The following is a 16,731-nucleotide window of genomic DNA, read 5'->3' on the forward strand; positions in this document are numbered from 1 at the left end:
CCTCTAAGCAGGGGACTAGCCTACCTAAAGGTTCCCGGTTGTTTTGTAAAGGCATCTGGAATGCAGTCTTCCCCATACGGGTCACTGGCAGGTTGGGCACTGTTTGCCCTCCTACACCCTTTGCCGTTGTCACTTGACAGCAATCTTCCGCCAGGGCAGTGATCTTTCCAATAGCTGGAGTGGTTGTCTTGAAAGGTGACACACATACATACACAAAACACAGCACACTATACGCTTCACACAAGATTTAACAGATTATTTGTACTGTAGTCCTTTTAGTGTTATATTTAGTCAGGAAAATGGCAGTTGTTATCTTGTAGGTCGTTTCTGTGTGTGTTGCATTGTCGTTTTGTTTTTTTTGTTGTACTTCAGTGTTTCTGTTGTTTCGTTGTTTTTCTCGTATAGTTGATGTGTTTTCCTCAGTTCTAGTTTGTAACCCGGATTTGTTTCCATCAATCCATTTATGACTCTCGAACAGCAGTGTACTACGGTTGCTTTTATATATTAATAGAAATTATGCCTTTAGAAAATGATTATACTCAAAGATTAATATTTGTGATGTTTCGAATAAACTCATCATAGATACCAGGACTAAATTTAGTATATACACCAGACGCGCGTTTCGTCTACAAAAGACTCATCAGTGACGCTCGAATCCAAAAAGTTAAAAAAGCCAAATAAAGTACAAATTTGAAGAGCATTGCGATCCAAAATTCCTAAAAGTGTTGATTGAACATGAGTGCTAATAAAATTATTTTTCAAGACTTTCTTTGCCTTTAACATGAGATTTATGGGTAGTTTATTGTTGACGCTCTCAATATAAAACAATAACAAGTTGTTCATGATTGTCAATGAGGTAACACTTCATCATAAACAAAAATGACATAGATGTAAACAACTCAATTGTCCCGAAATGACAACACATAAACAATTCAGACGAGAAAAAAAACAAACATAGAACAACGACAAACACTAATTACATTCTTCGGAGTTTGGACTTGCTCAAACAGAATGTTACGGGGTTAATATTAAAAATAAGGAGGTGTAGTATGATTGCCAATGAGACAGTTATCCATCAAATTTCAAATGAAATGAATGTAAACAATTATAGGCAACCGTACGGCCTTTAACAATGAGAAAAATCCATACTGTTTGGTCGGATTTAAAAGGCACCGAGACCAATAAAATGAAACAATTCAATTGGGAGTACTAAAGTCACAATTTATAATGAAACAGTTAACGAAAAACAAATATGATAGACATGAACCAATGACAACCAATGAATTACAGGCTAATGACTTGGGACAGGCACATAACGAATTGGAGGGTTCAAAACATGTTTGTAAGTGCTCAACCGTCCAATTACTTGAACAGTGCAACATAAAACCAAACTATAAAAATCAGTTGATAATGGCTATACTTGTCAAATGGATACAAATAGAAATACACTTAACAAAAACACAAATTAGACGTGGACGGGTACTTATACATCCCAAAGTACAGATCTGTTTTCAACATGTTACTCTGTGCTCATATCTTCCCAAACTTTGGATAGTGGTGTTGCAGCCCATATAAAAGTAATAACAATAATCAGCTGAAAAGGGACCGAGTCATGCAACCGACACTAAGCACAAACGAAAACAAGACAAAAACTAAAGACAAAAAGACTTATTTATAAAAGACACTGAAAGCTACTTCAAAGACAGTTATAAATAAGAAATAAATCATGTTTCCTAGATTATATTCAATCTAATAGATTAATGCCTAACATTCTGAGAAAAAAAAAACCAATGCGCAATGCCAAAATTTTAGCTTTGATAGAAAAAATGAACACAACGCGTTATAATTTCTTGCGTATGAAGCGCTTTTCTGGATTTACCTTCATCAGGAACGCTCAATATCAAATATTTGAAAGAAAGTTATGTTTAAGAAACAAAAATCTAAATTGAAAACAACGTTCCTACCTATGATTGCGTCGGATAAAAACCGCAATTTTTATACGTGCGCATGCAAAACAAATTTCTTGTAAGAGTGGGATCTATAAACAGCACAAACAATATTTTCCAAATAACCAAAAAAGTGAACAGTACATTTTAACAAACGCATTTGACTAACAGGTCGAATGATGGATGTTTTTAAACACCTGCAATTGCCAAATAAACAGATCAATAGATGTAACAAAATAGATCCTCTGGCCTTTGTTAGTCTTGTATGATTTTAATTTTTAGTTTCTTGTGTATAATTCAGAGTTTAGTATGACGTCCATTATCACTGTACTATTATGCATATTTTAGGGGCCAGCTGAAGGACACCTACGGGTGCGGGAATTCTCGCTACATTGAAGACCCATTGGTTGCCTTCGGCTGTTGTTTGCTCTATGGTCGGGTGGTTGTCGCTTTGACATATTCACCATTTCCTTTCTCAATTTTATCTTAATTATTTATTTGATATATAAAAAAAAAAAAAAAAAAAAAAAAAAAAAAAAAAAACTTGCGGAAAAGATTGTTTACCGGATTAAAAACATATATATAAAAAAAAACGATAGGACCATAATTATTTATTATGCAATTAAATATTTTTTATGATTTGAATATTAAGCCTACATTTCTTGTCAGACTTTTTATGAAATTTTTATCTAAGTTTTTTGCTCACAGCAATGTCTTTGACGGTTCAATCAGGGCCAATATTTTTTAAGAGATGTTATGTCATTTCAAATATTAACTATACGTACATTTGCATTGTTAAAGGTCTTACGAGTTCACTTCTTGCAATTTTGTTTTAGTTTTTTGTTTTAAAGAAAACTGTATAAATATAAGGTTTATATTAGCATTATCTCAAGAGATTTCAAAAACCAGTCCCTTTCTTTTAAAGGAGTAATGTCTCTTTCCAAAAACCTATCTACACGCAAAATACCGCATGAGGTGAATGTATTTTCATTTTATTTTAAGGAAAGTTACGTCAAATATTTACTTTGGGCTCATTTTGTTACGGTAAAACAAAGTCCAAAACTAGCAAATAGCATGGTGATGTCGTTTGAGCGGAAGGAAAAGTGTGCAGATGAACTGGCGCTTGGCGGTGAATAAGTTCCTTATTTCCAGTAGCAACTACTATAGCTTTTAACCAAGATTCTTGAAAAATAATAGAAAATTGCACACATGTTGAAGTTGTATACCTGCTTTTATGTAGTTGTTTTGAAATTTAATTCCATCTATCCAACACTGGGAAATTAGTCATTTTTCAGCCAAATTTACGAAAGATGGAACTGCTCTTCAATTCTCAATTCATAAAATGTGACAGAAAGGTTATACACATGCATGTTGCAGACATAGAAAATGATTAATGGAATTTTTCAAAAATGTATTTCTAAACTTAAAAAGATTGTATTTTTTTTAATCAAAATTTACAAAAGATGGTTCCATTATGGCAAGATCAACCTCTCGTATAGTTTTCACTCCTGACCATTAAGACTTCACTGAATGATTGCACGCCTTTCTATAGTTGTGAAATTAAAATTGAACACCTCAATGATGATGACCGTCAGGATTCTACCTGGTTCAAAATAATCTCCCCATTACGACAACTTATTTTTATAATCGTAAAAATGGAGGCCATTGTAGTGATGATAGCTATAAAAACCAATAAATTTATACACATAGTATCTATATTTGATTTTGATTTTTGGTGTTTTAACGCCGCGTTTTAGCACCGCTTTTATGCTATTTCGTTGCGGCCAGTTTTTATTGGTGGATAAAGCTAAGATTCTATGATGTCAGTTGTATATTAAAAGAAAAATGTCTCCACTAGTTATTGAGCATCATTTAGTGTACTTATATGTATTTGGTCAACTTTAATTATTGTCTGATTGTCTTGGGGAATTTTCGTAAGTTAAAAAATGTTTAAAAAAAATGTAATTAAATATTTCGTGCAATTCAGACTAAAAATTTTGAGAGGTTGAATACTAATAACTCTCGTTAACACACACCTAAAAAGTGTTTTAAGTTACAGTATGCGATATTAAGATTAATAAGAAAAGATTATCGTTAGGTACTTTTAGTAAAAAAAAAAAAAAAATTTATTCGAACACGCCTACTCATGTTGCCTACTTGTTATGACTCTTTAAAGGGGCATTTCACTCAAATGTACAATGTAATTCATTTTGTCGTTCTGTAAAATGTTTTTGTTTATGTGTTAAAGATGAATTCTTCTGTCGTTTCAGTCTCGTTGAAATCTTGTTCTGGAATTATTTTTTAAACATGTGATACAAGTAGAAAATATGAATGAAATTAATAAGTATCATTATCAACTAAAATCTAAGAAAAAAATGTGTATTTACAATAATTAGTTTTTTTTAAGTAATACATTCTTCAAATTTAATTACCAAACATGATCAAGTTAGTCTTTTTAGCCAAAATTTTGAGAAAATTGGTGAGGGGTACAAGAAATGATTTTTTTTTCAAGAAACATGTACATCCCATATCACGTTTTTTCTTTTTCAAATTTCTTAAATATGAATTTTTTCAATCATTCATAACAAAGAAGTTAGAAAAATATGCATTTTGTTCTTAAAACTGAAAAAAATAAATCACAAATTTACAAAATTGACAACATGGTAAATTTAGCATGAAAAAGTATTAAATTAGGATAAAACTTTCTTATATAATCACCTATCTACAGTTTATGAAGTAAATTTTTGTCAGATTTGTCCATTTCATTTTTATTGAAAGTATAAAGAAAAGCTTATTTGTGGATCTGTGTTATTTTTCTCTTACGAAAATAGCGCAAAAATGGGTTAAAAATGGCAGTAGCCAAAAAAAAATTTCCACCATCGTATAAATTTTTCTTCACCAATTTTTGTTTTACAGTCATATAAACAAAAAAATCAGGTTAAGAAAAAATGTTTAATACTAGAAATGTTTGGCTCCTCACATATGTAAACTTTTAACCTACAGCAAAAATAATATACAAATAATAGAATTTGAAGCGAGATGGCGTATCAAATAATTTTTTATACGTTTTTAATTAGTTATCAAAAGTACCAGGATTACAACCCAATAGGCCAGACTCATCAGTGACGCTCAGAATAAAATAGTTGTAAAGCCAAACAAGTAAAATGTTGAGAGGCATTGCGGACCAAAAATTCCTAAAAATTGTGCCAAATACATCTAAGGTTATCTATTCCTGGAAAAAGAAAATCCTTAGTTTTTCAAAAAGTTAAAAGTTTTGTTAGTGTTAATTTATTAAAATGACCATGCAATGGATATTCATGTCAACACCGAAGTGCTGACTACTGGGCTAGTGATACCCTCGGGGGCGAAACGTCCACCAACAGTGGTATCGACCCAGTGGTATAATAGTTGTTAAAGGTACCAGGATTACAACCCAAGACAGAATAGTTAACTCAAACACGTCAGAAAAGGTGTACTTGACTTTTTATTTTCGATGATATTATTGCCAATTTTATGGATTTTCCCCCAAAGAACTGTCACCGGAGGCAGAGATGCAAATTGATTCTTTATGAAGATACATCTATTATCTTTCTTTTGTATATTATTCGCGGAATTTATTCTTATGCACAAAAAAAAAAGGATCCACGAGAACTTGCACCTACCACAATCCACTGTTTGTGAAAATATGTCTATAATTTTAAAAGTTTACAATTATCTCGACGCTCAATTCAATAATTTAAGTAAAAACACACACATTAGATGCATGAAATCTTAAATTCACATTCATTAAACTTTTAACACCCATAGAAACAGGTGTTAACAATTCAAATTTACTAATTTCTGCAATTTTAAATCCCACAGATCTACCAATAGACACTGGGACCATTTGCATACTTGATTTTAATCCATGTAAATTTTTAAGTTCGTTTCATGGAGGATTTCATCAGATAAGTTATAGCAATCGATAATTCGAAATTTTGTAAGGGTTTTCCTATTAAATTTTTTGAAAAAGGAAAAGTTTGTAACCAGTTATTCTATAAGAAGCACAGTACCAATGATAATGCATGTCAGCACTGAAGTGCTGTCTACTGAACTGGTGATACATGATAATAAGTTATCATCGGAATCTTAAAGTAAAGAAAACATCAACATAAATCTACTGTTTATTGTCTAAAAGGGTGGTTCTTAATTGAAGTAATAAACTTCCAAATGTGGAAAAATCAATTACAAAATTATTTTATTTCAACATTCCATTCAATTAGCATTCTTACAATGTAATCAGTTAAATTGTATCTACAATTCATAAGCAATTAAATCATTATGAATATATATAAGTTCATATGACCAAAAAAAACCATCAAAAAAGGATTTAAAAAACACGGCACTTACATGTGTCCAGTGTACCTGGTTTCTTTGTTGACTTATTTTAGAATATAAGGGATGGCAACGAGTACTCGGGTACTCGCTCGGAAGGCCGAGTAGTCGAGTACAGTCTTAGTACTCGGATATTCGTAAGCCTGAAATCATTTTGAGATATTTCTCTTCACATTTTCACACAATTTTCCGTTGAAATATCCCCTTTGTAATACAAAAACAAATAAAATCAATAAGCATCATAAATATGTTTATCCTGAGGCTACTCTTTGTTTTCATGTGCACTACTTGTAAGAAAAAAAAAGAAAGTCAAACAGTCTTTCGTCTGAAAATGTTGACCAGATCATATTTCTAAACAAGAGCAAAATCAAATGACCTGGGGTGGTTCATATGCAACTGAATAGAGACATTTTAACGGTGTTTGTACACGGACCAACACGTTCACTCATCACAAGCCGTAAAACTTACCTTTGTTTGTTAATCAAGACGATTGGTATGAGATGTACATTTAAATTAATTTAAATACTCTGTATTTGAAACTGAACTATAATTGTTTAATTTACAATTTAAAGCGGTTGGTAATTCATTGTTAAGTTGACACAAAACACAGAGGTTCAAGCAATTTTTGTATTACGTTTGTCTTTCGTAAATATACGTTTATGAAAGGTAATATAAAAAACAATGCATCCCATCTAAAATCTAAACTTTTCAATAGACATTTAAGATTCATCTGAGTATTCGAGTATCATGACCGAGTATCCGAGTATTAAATTTCAGATTTTTTTACATCCCTATTTAATATCAATAAAAAAATAATCAGAAAACTCTAATTCTAAGCATGTAATGTATTTTATAGGGACAACTACGTTTCAAATACCGTCAACTGTTTCTCAACAGTCTGTTGTTTCAACTAAGACGAGTGCAAGAGTGGAATCACCAGTGACGTCAACGGTTGGTAAGACAACAACTGCAGGTGGGCTATCATCAGTGAAAAGCACAATGGAAGTGTCATCAGCGAAATCCACTCCAGGAATATCGAGTGAAAAAACAACACCTGCTGTCAAAACGAAAGCTACAACTACGGCAAGAGAAATCAAGCATACGACTGGTATTATTTCATCAGAGGGAGTTACTTCCCCTGTGCCCACTACTGGGGAAACAACCATAAAGATGACAAGCAGACAAACTGCTCCTGTTGCTGCAACAACTGAAACATCAATGAAAATGACAAGTGTACACTCCACTGAAAAGGTGAAATCAGAGCGCACTACACCTGTTAGAATGTCGACAAAACACGTGACTCCAATAGGTATGCAGATGTTCGTTTTTATATTGATCATTATCAGTGTTAACTGACAAGGTCTCGCTTTTAACAAAATATCCTTATTCCTTATTGTCATTTGTCTAGTTGCAAAGAAAAATACGTCTGTAGCCTTCACTATAAAAATATTTAGTCTTACATAGATATAAACTGTTTTAAATGTAGTTGGTCTTCAATACATAAGGTCAGGAGATATATGTGATTGTGAAAAATGAAGTGTCAAGCTTGATTTTTGTCTTGACAATTTTAGCTACATTAATAATATTAACATCTTACAAAACTACGAAATGGTACATTGAAACTAAATGTTGAAGTTGGTCGCTTCTCTGAAATACCAAGAGAAATGCTGTATGTTGTTCTTCTGTGTTGACTTGAGTTATCATTGATATGATCATAATTATAAATCAACTGTTAACAAAACTTTGAATGCTTGAAACACTAAGGTTGTTTTACCTCAAGAATAGATTACCTTATCTGTATTTGGAAAAACTTCAGGAATTTTCGGTCCTCAATGCTCTTCAAGTTCGTACTTTATTTAGCCTTTTAAACATTGTTTGATTCGAGCGTCACTGATGAGTCTTTTGTAGACGAAACGTTTATCTTGCGTAAATATAAAAATTTCAATCTTGGTATCTATGATGAGTTTATTGCTAATATCATTGTGTTGAAAATAATTCCATTTTGTATTGGTATGTCTGGCTTATGGGACAATTAGATTTTTTTCTGCCACGCTATTATTGTTCATGGCCTTCTATTTTTAAACTACCTTGTTTGTTGTAAGCTAGTTCTAGACCGCTTGCAATTAAGCTCTGTAACTATTTGAAGAACGCATGGAAAGCTAGATCTGATATGATTGTTTAGTTATGTTATTTTTCATATTGTTCTCTGTTATCAGTCTTTTGTCACATTTAAGTATATATCATGTATTGCCATAGTTTTCCCTTACTTTGTATTGCACAATGGGTGTCTCTATAGTGAGAAAAACGATCGGTTATTATATGTTATATCTGATCAACAGCAATACGAACCGATTGGTATATACTTAAATTGTGCATATCGAAGTCATAACTGAATAAATACTTGATGAATAATCATCATCATGATCATATGAAACACTTAAAAGCCATTACATAGAGATCAACTAAATTTTTTGTTAATCTCGAATAATTGACGAATTACACTCAATAACTGAATTTATAGTATTTGTATGAAACTTTGCAGGTACAACGACTGAATTGAAAGTAGAAAGTGTTGTGTCAACAACTCGTGCAGTCCCATCACTCCCAGCAACGGGTACGTTAAAACATTTATATGGTTTTATTACTTAAAAGCTGCGGTTTTTTTACGAGGATAAAATATCGCCTGCCAATTGCTTGTCACTCGGAAATTAAAACTGGAACATAAATTTAACAGACTTAATTAGAGAGAGTTGAATTTGAACGCTTGTTTTAATAGATTCAAGTAGTGTATTTGATGTATCAGAGAGAATGTCGCACCAAAAACTATTTTTAAAGTATATTATTTATCTTTATAGGCAAAACAACTAGTGTAATACCGTCAATTGTTTCTACACCGTCTGTTGCTTCAACTAAGACGAGTGTAAGAGTGGAATCACCAGTGACGTCACCTGTTGGTAACACAACAACTACATATGGGCTATCATCAGTAAAAAGCACGATGGAAGTGTCATCAGCGAAATCCACTGTAGGAATATCGAGTGAAAAAACGACACCTGCTGTCAAAACGAAAGCTACAACTACGGCAAGAGAAATCAAGCATACGACTGGTATTATTTCATCAGAGGGAGTTACTTCCCCTGTACCCACTACTGGGGAAACAACCATAAAGATGACAAGCAGACAAACTACTCCTGTTGCTGCAACAACTGAAACATCAATGAAAATGTCAAGTGTACACTCCACTGAAAAGGTGAAATCAGAGCGCACTACACCTGTAAGAATGTCGACAAAACAGGTGACTCCAATAGGTATGCAGATGGTTTATGTTTGAATTAATCAGTATATCAAAGTGTAAACTGGAAACGTTTTGCTTTTAAAAATACTCTTATTCATGATTGACATTTGTCTAATTGAATAAATCTGCAAAGAAAAATTAATCTGTAGGCTGAACTTCATATTTAGTGTTGCATATATATATACATTGGCAACAACAAATGTGCATACTGTTAATCAACAATTCAAATTCAGCGGAAGCTTTTTCTGAATTTTTACATAACTTTGTATTACACAAGTTAAGTTTCTATAGTGAGAAAATCTTTAAGTTATTATATGCTATAACCGACCAACAGCTAAATAACTGGATTGCCAAAATTGAGATTATATCAATGTTTATTTGAACGTACCTACGTCATAAGGCCCAAGACCACAATTAATGACCCCGCTTTTCGTTGTCCACGAATATAGTTCCTTTTAAATAGAGTGTATTTTTCCTTAATTTTTTTTCTTTCCCTTCCTCACTCATTTCTTAATTTGTTTTTGGTGGAAATGAAAGAAGAGAGGTGAAATTAAATTTTGGATGTTGTATTTAAACTGATTTTGATATGGAATGAGTGATTAGCCCAAGTGCAAAAAGGTCATATTTACAGTTTTCGGAACCTCTCTTGACTTGTCAATAGGGGTATGGATGTGTATTGGCTAAATTTGTAAAAGTGATTGTTACAATCTTTCTGAATTTTGGATATATATTTGGACTGAGACTATACATTACACACACAAAAAATTTGACAAAAGTGCATGGTGCAATTTTTTTAATGATACAAAACGTTATAAAGAACTGATAGAGGAATTAATTGTGGTCTGTGGCCATAAATGTCTAAATACTTGATATAATACAAATAAAGGCAACAGTAGTATACCGCTGTTCGAAATTAAAAAATCGATAGAGAAAAAACAAATCCGGGTTACAAACTAAAACTGAGGGAAACGTATCAAATATAAGAGAACTAGGACACAACAGAAACACAACATTAAAATGTAACACACACAGAAAACGAAACACTGAAAAGTCATTATATCAAGATCAACTAAATAAGTATTTTCTGTTCATCTAAAGTAATTGACTTAAAACTAAAGTATCACATTTAATAGATAGCTTTAAAGTATTGAAGTGTTATTGATATTTGTGTTTGTATGAAACTTTACAGGTACAACCACTGAATTGAAAAAAGTAAGTGTTGTGGCAACGACAAGTGCAGTCCCATCACTCACATCAACGGGTAGGTTGTAACATATTTTTGGTTTTATACTTTTAAAGCCAATCATATATTAATATACAATTTTGTGGTTTAGTGTTATTTCTATCATACAAAATTGTGTTTTCCATGAATATTTATACAAATTCTTACATTTTTGCACAACTTGCAGTTTTGAAAAAATCGATCCTTGTCCGATTGATTTTTATAACATATTTGAGAATGTAATGATTTAACTACACTTTGGCCTTATTATCAAAAATTCTATGGAAATTTAATTTTGATCCCCAGATACCGGTAAAAGAACTATTACTATGACTAAAATATCTCTAACATTTTCGTCGTCACTTCGAAATTAAAATTGGAGTATTGCATCCGGTTGACATTATAATAAGTAGTTGATTTTGAACGATTGTTTTAATAGTTTCAAGTTCCACCCCAGTATGTGATGTATCAGAGGGAATGATGTCGCCAACAACTATTCCATCTAGTGAAATAAAAGTAAATGATGACATGGCAAAAATAGACAACTTACGACCAGGTGGTTTGATACCCATGATGAGTTCTAAGCCTACACTGGTAATACAATACACACCTTCAATTGCCAAGTCTGTGCAAAGAGTAGAATTAGTATCAACAGAGAACATAGTATCGTACACTGTTACATTTTTCAATGCTGATGGAACTACTTTAAAAAGAACAGTAAGTATGATTTCTTCTAAGCCTTATGATGTGTGTTACCATTGATATAGTCACCATATTTTATTCCAAAAGTGTACGGTATGAGTGCTATCAACACTGTAGATGTTTAATATGTCGTGTGCCGATTACTGTTAGATCAAATTTATGCATTTACCTACATCATATACTCTATTAAATCAATACAATACTTGTATACATATACAGTGGAAACGGCTTTAAGAAAGAGTGGCGAAAGATATCAGATGGACATTCAAACTAATAGATAGTAAATAAACTAGAGTTATTTCGTGGTGCATTTCTTTTAGAGAAAACATTCAAATTAAACAAATCGTATTTGCTCTGTCTCAAAATATTTTTTACGGCCACGTCCACTTTGGGTTTTTTGTTAGATGTTATTCCATTTGTATCCATCTGATGAGTTAAGACTTTTTCAACTCATTTTTATAGTTTATTCTGATGTGGTACTGTAACACCACTGTCCCAGGTAAATGGGATGGTTGGGATCCCCCTAACATGTTTAACCACGACAAATTCTGTATATATGTGTCTGTCTCAAGTCTGGAGCCTGTAATTCAGTGTTTGTCGTTTGTTGATTTGTTGCATATTTGCTTTTCTTTCATATTTGTACATAAAAAGACCGTTTTTTTTCTCGATTGAATTGTTTTACATTTGTCACTTTGGGGCTTTTTATAGCTGACGATATGGTATGAGCCTTTCTCATTGATGAAGACCGTACAGTGACCTTTTAATTTCAGTGTCATTTAGTCTTTTGTGAAAAGTTGTCTCATTTGCAATCAAACGACATCTTTTTTATATTGACGAAGCCATTGCTAAAAAAAGAAAAGACAAACAAACTTATAATAGTACACAAGACAACATAACATAAGAAACTAATGAATAACAGCACGAACCTCACTAAAAAAAGGGGGTGATATCAGGTACTCAGGAAGAGTAAGCAGATCCTGTTCCACATATAGCACCCAACGTATTGCTCATGTTATTAAAAAACTGGTGAATATTCTAAGTTGCTAGGTATCATTTCTGAAATGGGAACGAGATTGTTGTTACAATATTAAGAACATATCTGATATTATCTGGGAAACGGATTTTCTATACCGGTGAGCCAAGTCATGATGGCGTCCGTAAAATTGACGTAGGGATGATTTCAACTTCCCCACTTGGAACTCTTTGTTTAATAGCTTCCTAGCGAGCAGCAATCATATATCAGTGAAATAATGAAAGGAAATACAAGGCGAGGACTATCTTATCAATTCGGAGATATATACTCCATAAGCAGGCACTGCTGGAATGTTGCTACATAGAAATGGAAAGTTTAAAATTGGAAAGCTTAAATCATCTATTTTTTCGTACAGTTTTGTTTTCAACCGACCCTCATTGTTAATTCTTAGACGCAAGTCAAGATACGAGGCAGACTTAACTTGCTTAATATAAAAAGAATTTAGATTGCTATTGATAAATTTTTTAAATGAGCTTAACGCATATGAATTATTTTAGATGAAAGTTAAAGAAAGTGCAAACAATGTTGCTGGAAATCCTAATGTGAAGAAAGTTGAAATCCTGATTACACCTGAAGATAAGAAAAGTTCTTATCAGCCAGTAAATCTGCAACTGAAAATATTTGCATGCCATGAAATAGGTAAAACAATTTAACATTTAATATGGACTGACATTGGGATATACAAATGACAATGAGTTTCTTTAAACGCAACTTTGGTTATCGTTTTGACATTCAGACCAAATATAAATTCATGTAACTATATTTCTTTCTTAGACACAATTGTAATGTACATACAGAAGCAATATAATTAGTGACAGAATACAACTTTATTGTGGTATCTAGGGTATAAAAGTAAGGTCACTTTATTTATAAAATAAGCTGGTATTCTTTATCAAAAAGAAAACACAAAGTATAATTACTATCTTAGCAGGCACAACAACTATTGTAATACCGTCAATTGTTTCTACACCATCTGTTGCTTCAACTAAGACGAGTGTAAGAGTGGAATCACCAGTGACGTCATCTGTCGGTCAGAGAACAACTACGTATGGGCTATCATCAGTAAAAAGCACGATGGAAGTGTCATCAGCGAAATCTACTGTAGGAATATCGAGTGAAAAAACAACACCTACTGCCATAACGAAAGCTACAACTACGGCAAGAGAAATCAAGCATACGACTGGTATTATTTCATCAGAGAGAGTTACTTCCCCTGTGCCAACTACTGGGGAAACAACCATAAAGATGACAAGCAGACAAACTACTCCTGTTGCTGCAACAACTGAAACATCAATGAAAATGACAAGTGTACACTCCACTGAAAAGGTGAAATCAGAGCGCACTACACCAAAAATGTCGACAAAACAGGTGACTCCAATAGGTATGCAGACGTTCGTTTTTATATTCATCATTATCAGTGTTAACTGACAAGGTTTTGCTTTTAACAAAATATCCTTATTCCTTATTGTCATTTGTCTAGTTGCATGAATCTGCAAAGAAAAATACGTCTGTAGCCTTCCCTATAAAAAATATTTAGTCTTACATAGATATAAACTGTTTTAAATGTGGTTGGTCTTCAATACATAAGGTTAGGAGATATATGTGATTGTGAAAAATAAAGTGTCAAGCTTGATTTTTGTCTTGATAATTTTAGCTACATTAATAATATTAACATCTTACAAAACTACGAAATGGTACATCGAAACTAAATGTTGAAGTTGGTCGCTTCTCTGAAATACCAAGAGAAATGCTGTATGTTGTTTGTTCTGTGTTGACTTGAGTTATCATTGATATGTTCATAATTATAAATTATATGTTAACAAAACTTTGAATGTTTGAAATACTAAGGCTGTTCTACCTCAGGAATAGATTACCTTATCTGAATTTGGAAAAAAGTTTTAGAAATTTTCGGTCCTCAATGCTCTTCAAGTTCGTACTTTATTTGGCCTTTGAAACATTGTTTGATTCGAGCGTCACTGATGAGTCTTTTGTAGACGAAACGTTTATCTTGCGTAAATATAAAAATTTCAATCTTGGTATCTATGATGAGTTTATTGCTAATATCATTGTGTTGAGAATAATTCCATTTTGTATTGGTATGTCTGGCTTATGGGACAATTAGATTTTTTTCTGCCACGCTATTATTGTTCATGGCCTTCTATTTTTAAACTACCTTGTTTGTTGTAAGCTAGTTCTAGATCGCTTACAATTAAGCTCTGTAACTTATTGAAGAACGCATGTAAAGCTAGATCTGATATGATTGTTTAGTTATGTTATTTTTTATATTGTTCTCTGTTATCAGTCTTTTGTCACATTTAAGTGTTCTCTGTTATCAGTCTTTTGTCACATTTAAGTATATATCATGTATTGCCATAGTTTTCCCTTACTTTGTATTGCACAATGGGTGTCTCTATAGTGAGAAAAAACGATCGGTTATTATATGTTATATCTGATCAACAGCAATACGAACCGATTGGTATATACTTAAATTGTGCATATCGAAGTCATAACTGAATAAATACTTGATGAATAATCATCATCATGATCATATGAAACACTTAAAAGCCATTACATAGAGATCAACTAAATTTTTTGTTAATCTCGAATAATTGACGAATTACACTCAATAACTGAATTTATAGTATTTGTATGAAACTTTGCAGGTACAACGACTGAATTGAAAGTAGAAAGTGTTGTGTCAACAACTAGTGCAGTCCCATCACTCCCAGCAACGGGTACGTTAAAACATTTATATGGTTTTATTACTTAAAAGCTGATTTTTTTTTACGAGGACACAATATCTCCTGCCAATTGCTTGTCACTCGGAAATTAAAACTGGAACATAAATCCAGCAGACTTAATAAGAGAGAGTTGAATTTGAACGCTTGTTTTAATAGATTCAAGTAGTGTATGTTATGTATCAGAGAGAATGGTGTCACCAAAAACTATTTCTAAAGTATATTATTTATCTTTCAAGGCACACCAACTAGTGTAATACCGTCAATTGTTTCTACACCGTCTGTTGCTTCAACTAAGACGAGTGTAAGAGTGGCGTCACCAGTGACATCACCTGTTGGTAAGACAACAACTACATATGGGCTATCATCAGTAAAAAGCACGATGGAAGTGTCATCAGCGAAATCCACTGTAGGAATATCGAGTGAAAAAACAACACCTGCTGTCAAAACGAAAGCTACAACTGCGGCAAGAGAAATCAAGCATACGACTGGTATTATTTCATCAGAGGGAGTTACTTCCCCTGTGCCCACTACTGGGGAAACAACCATAAAGATGACAAGCAGACAAACTACTCCTGTTGCTGCAACAACTGAAACATCAATGAAAATGACAAGTGTACACTCCACTGAAAAGGTGAAATCAGAGCGCACTACACCTGTTAGAATGTCGACAAAACAGGTGACTCCAATAGGTATGCAGACATTCGTTTTTATATTCATCATTATCAGTGTTAACTGGAAACGTTTTGCTTTTAAAAATACTCTTATTCTAGATTGACATTTGTCTAATTGAATAAATCTGCAAAGAAAAATAAATCTGTAGGCTGAACTTCATATTTAGTGTTGCATATGTATATACATTGGCAACAACAAATGTGCATACTGTTAATCAACAATTCAAATTCAGCGTAAGCTTTTTCTGAATTTTTACATAACTTTGTATTACACAAGTTAAGTCTCTATAGTGCGAAAATCTTTAAGTTATTATATGCTATAACCGACCAACAGCAAAATAACTGGATTGCCAAAATTGAGATTATATCAATGTTTATTTGAACGTACCTACGTCAGAAGGCCCAAGACCACAATTAATGACCCCGCTTTTCGTTGTCCACGAATATAGTTCCTTTTAAATAGAGTGTATTTTTCCTTAATTTTTTTTCTTTCCCTTCCTCACTCATTTTAAAATTTTTTTTTGGTGGAAATGAAAGAAGAGAGGTGAAATTAAATTTTGGATGTTGTATTTAAACTGATTTTGATATGGAATGAGTGATTAGCCCAAGTCCAAATAGGTCATATTTATAGTTTTCGGAACCTCTCTTGACTTGTCAATAGGGGTATGGATGTGTATTGGCTAAATTTGTAAAAGTGATTGTTACAATCTTTCTGAATTTTGGATATATATTTGGACTAAGACTATA

The 16,731-nt window shown here is 32.6% G+C and overlaps 1 protein-coding gene across 1 annotated transcript in view; it reads left to right on the forward strand.

Moving 5' to 3' along the window:
* LOC139513593 (mucin-3B-like) overlaps positions 1-16,731 on the forward strand; it is a 282,396-nt gene that overhangs the window by 85,034 nt on the left and 180,631 nt on the right. The window contains exons 52-60 of the mRNA XM_071302236.1: positions 7,177-7,629; positions 8,863-8,934; positions 9,176-9,628; positions 10,805-10,876; positions 11,277-11,554; positions 13,070-13,211; positions 13,504-13,953; positions 15,236-15,307; positions 15,550-16,002. Coding sequence (XP_071158337.1) covers positions 7,177-7,629; positions 8,863-8,934; positions 9,176-9,628; positions 10,805-10,876; positions 11,277-11,554; positions 13,070-13,211; positions 13,504-13,953; positions 15,236-15,307; positions 15,550-16,002 — 2,445 coding nt within the window. The remainder of the gene's footprint in view (positions 1-7,176; positions 7,630-8,862; positions 8,935-9,175; positions 9,629-10,804; positions 10,877-11,276; positions 11,555-13,069; positions 13,212-13,503; positions 13,954-15,235; positions 15,308-15,549; positions 16,003-16,731) is intronic.

Source organism: Mytilus edulis, chromosome 2, assembly GCF_963676685.1.
Source record: "Mytilus edulis chromosome 2, xbMytEdul2.2, whole genome shotgun sequence".
In the NCBI taxonomy this organism is placed as follows: Eukaryota; Metazoa; Mollusca; class Bivalvia; order Mytilida; family Mytilidae; genus Mytilus; species Mytilus edulis.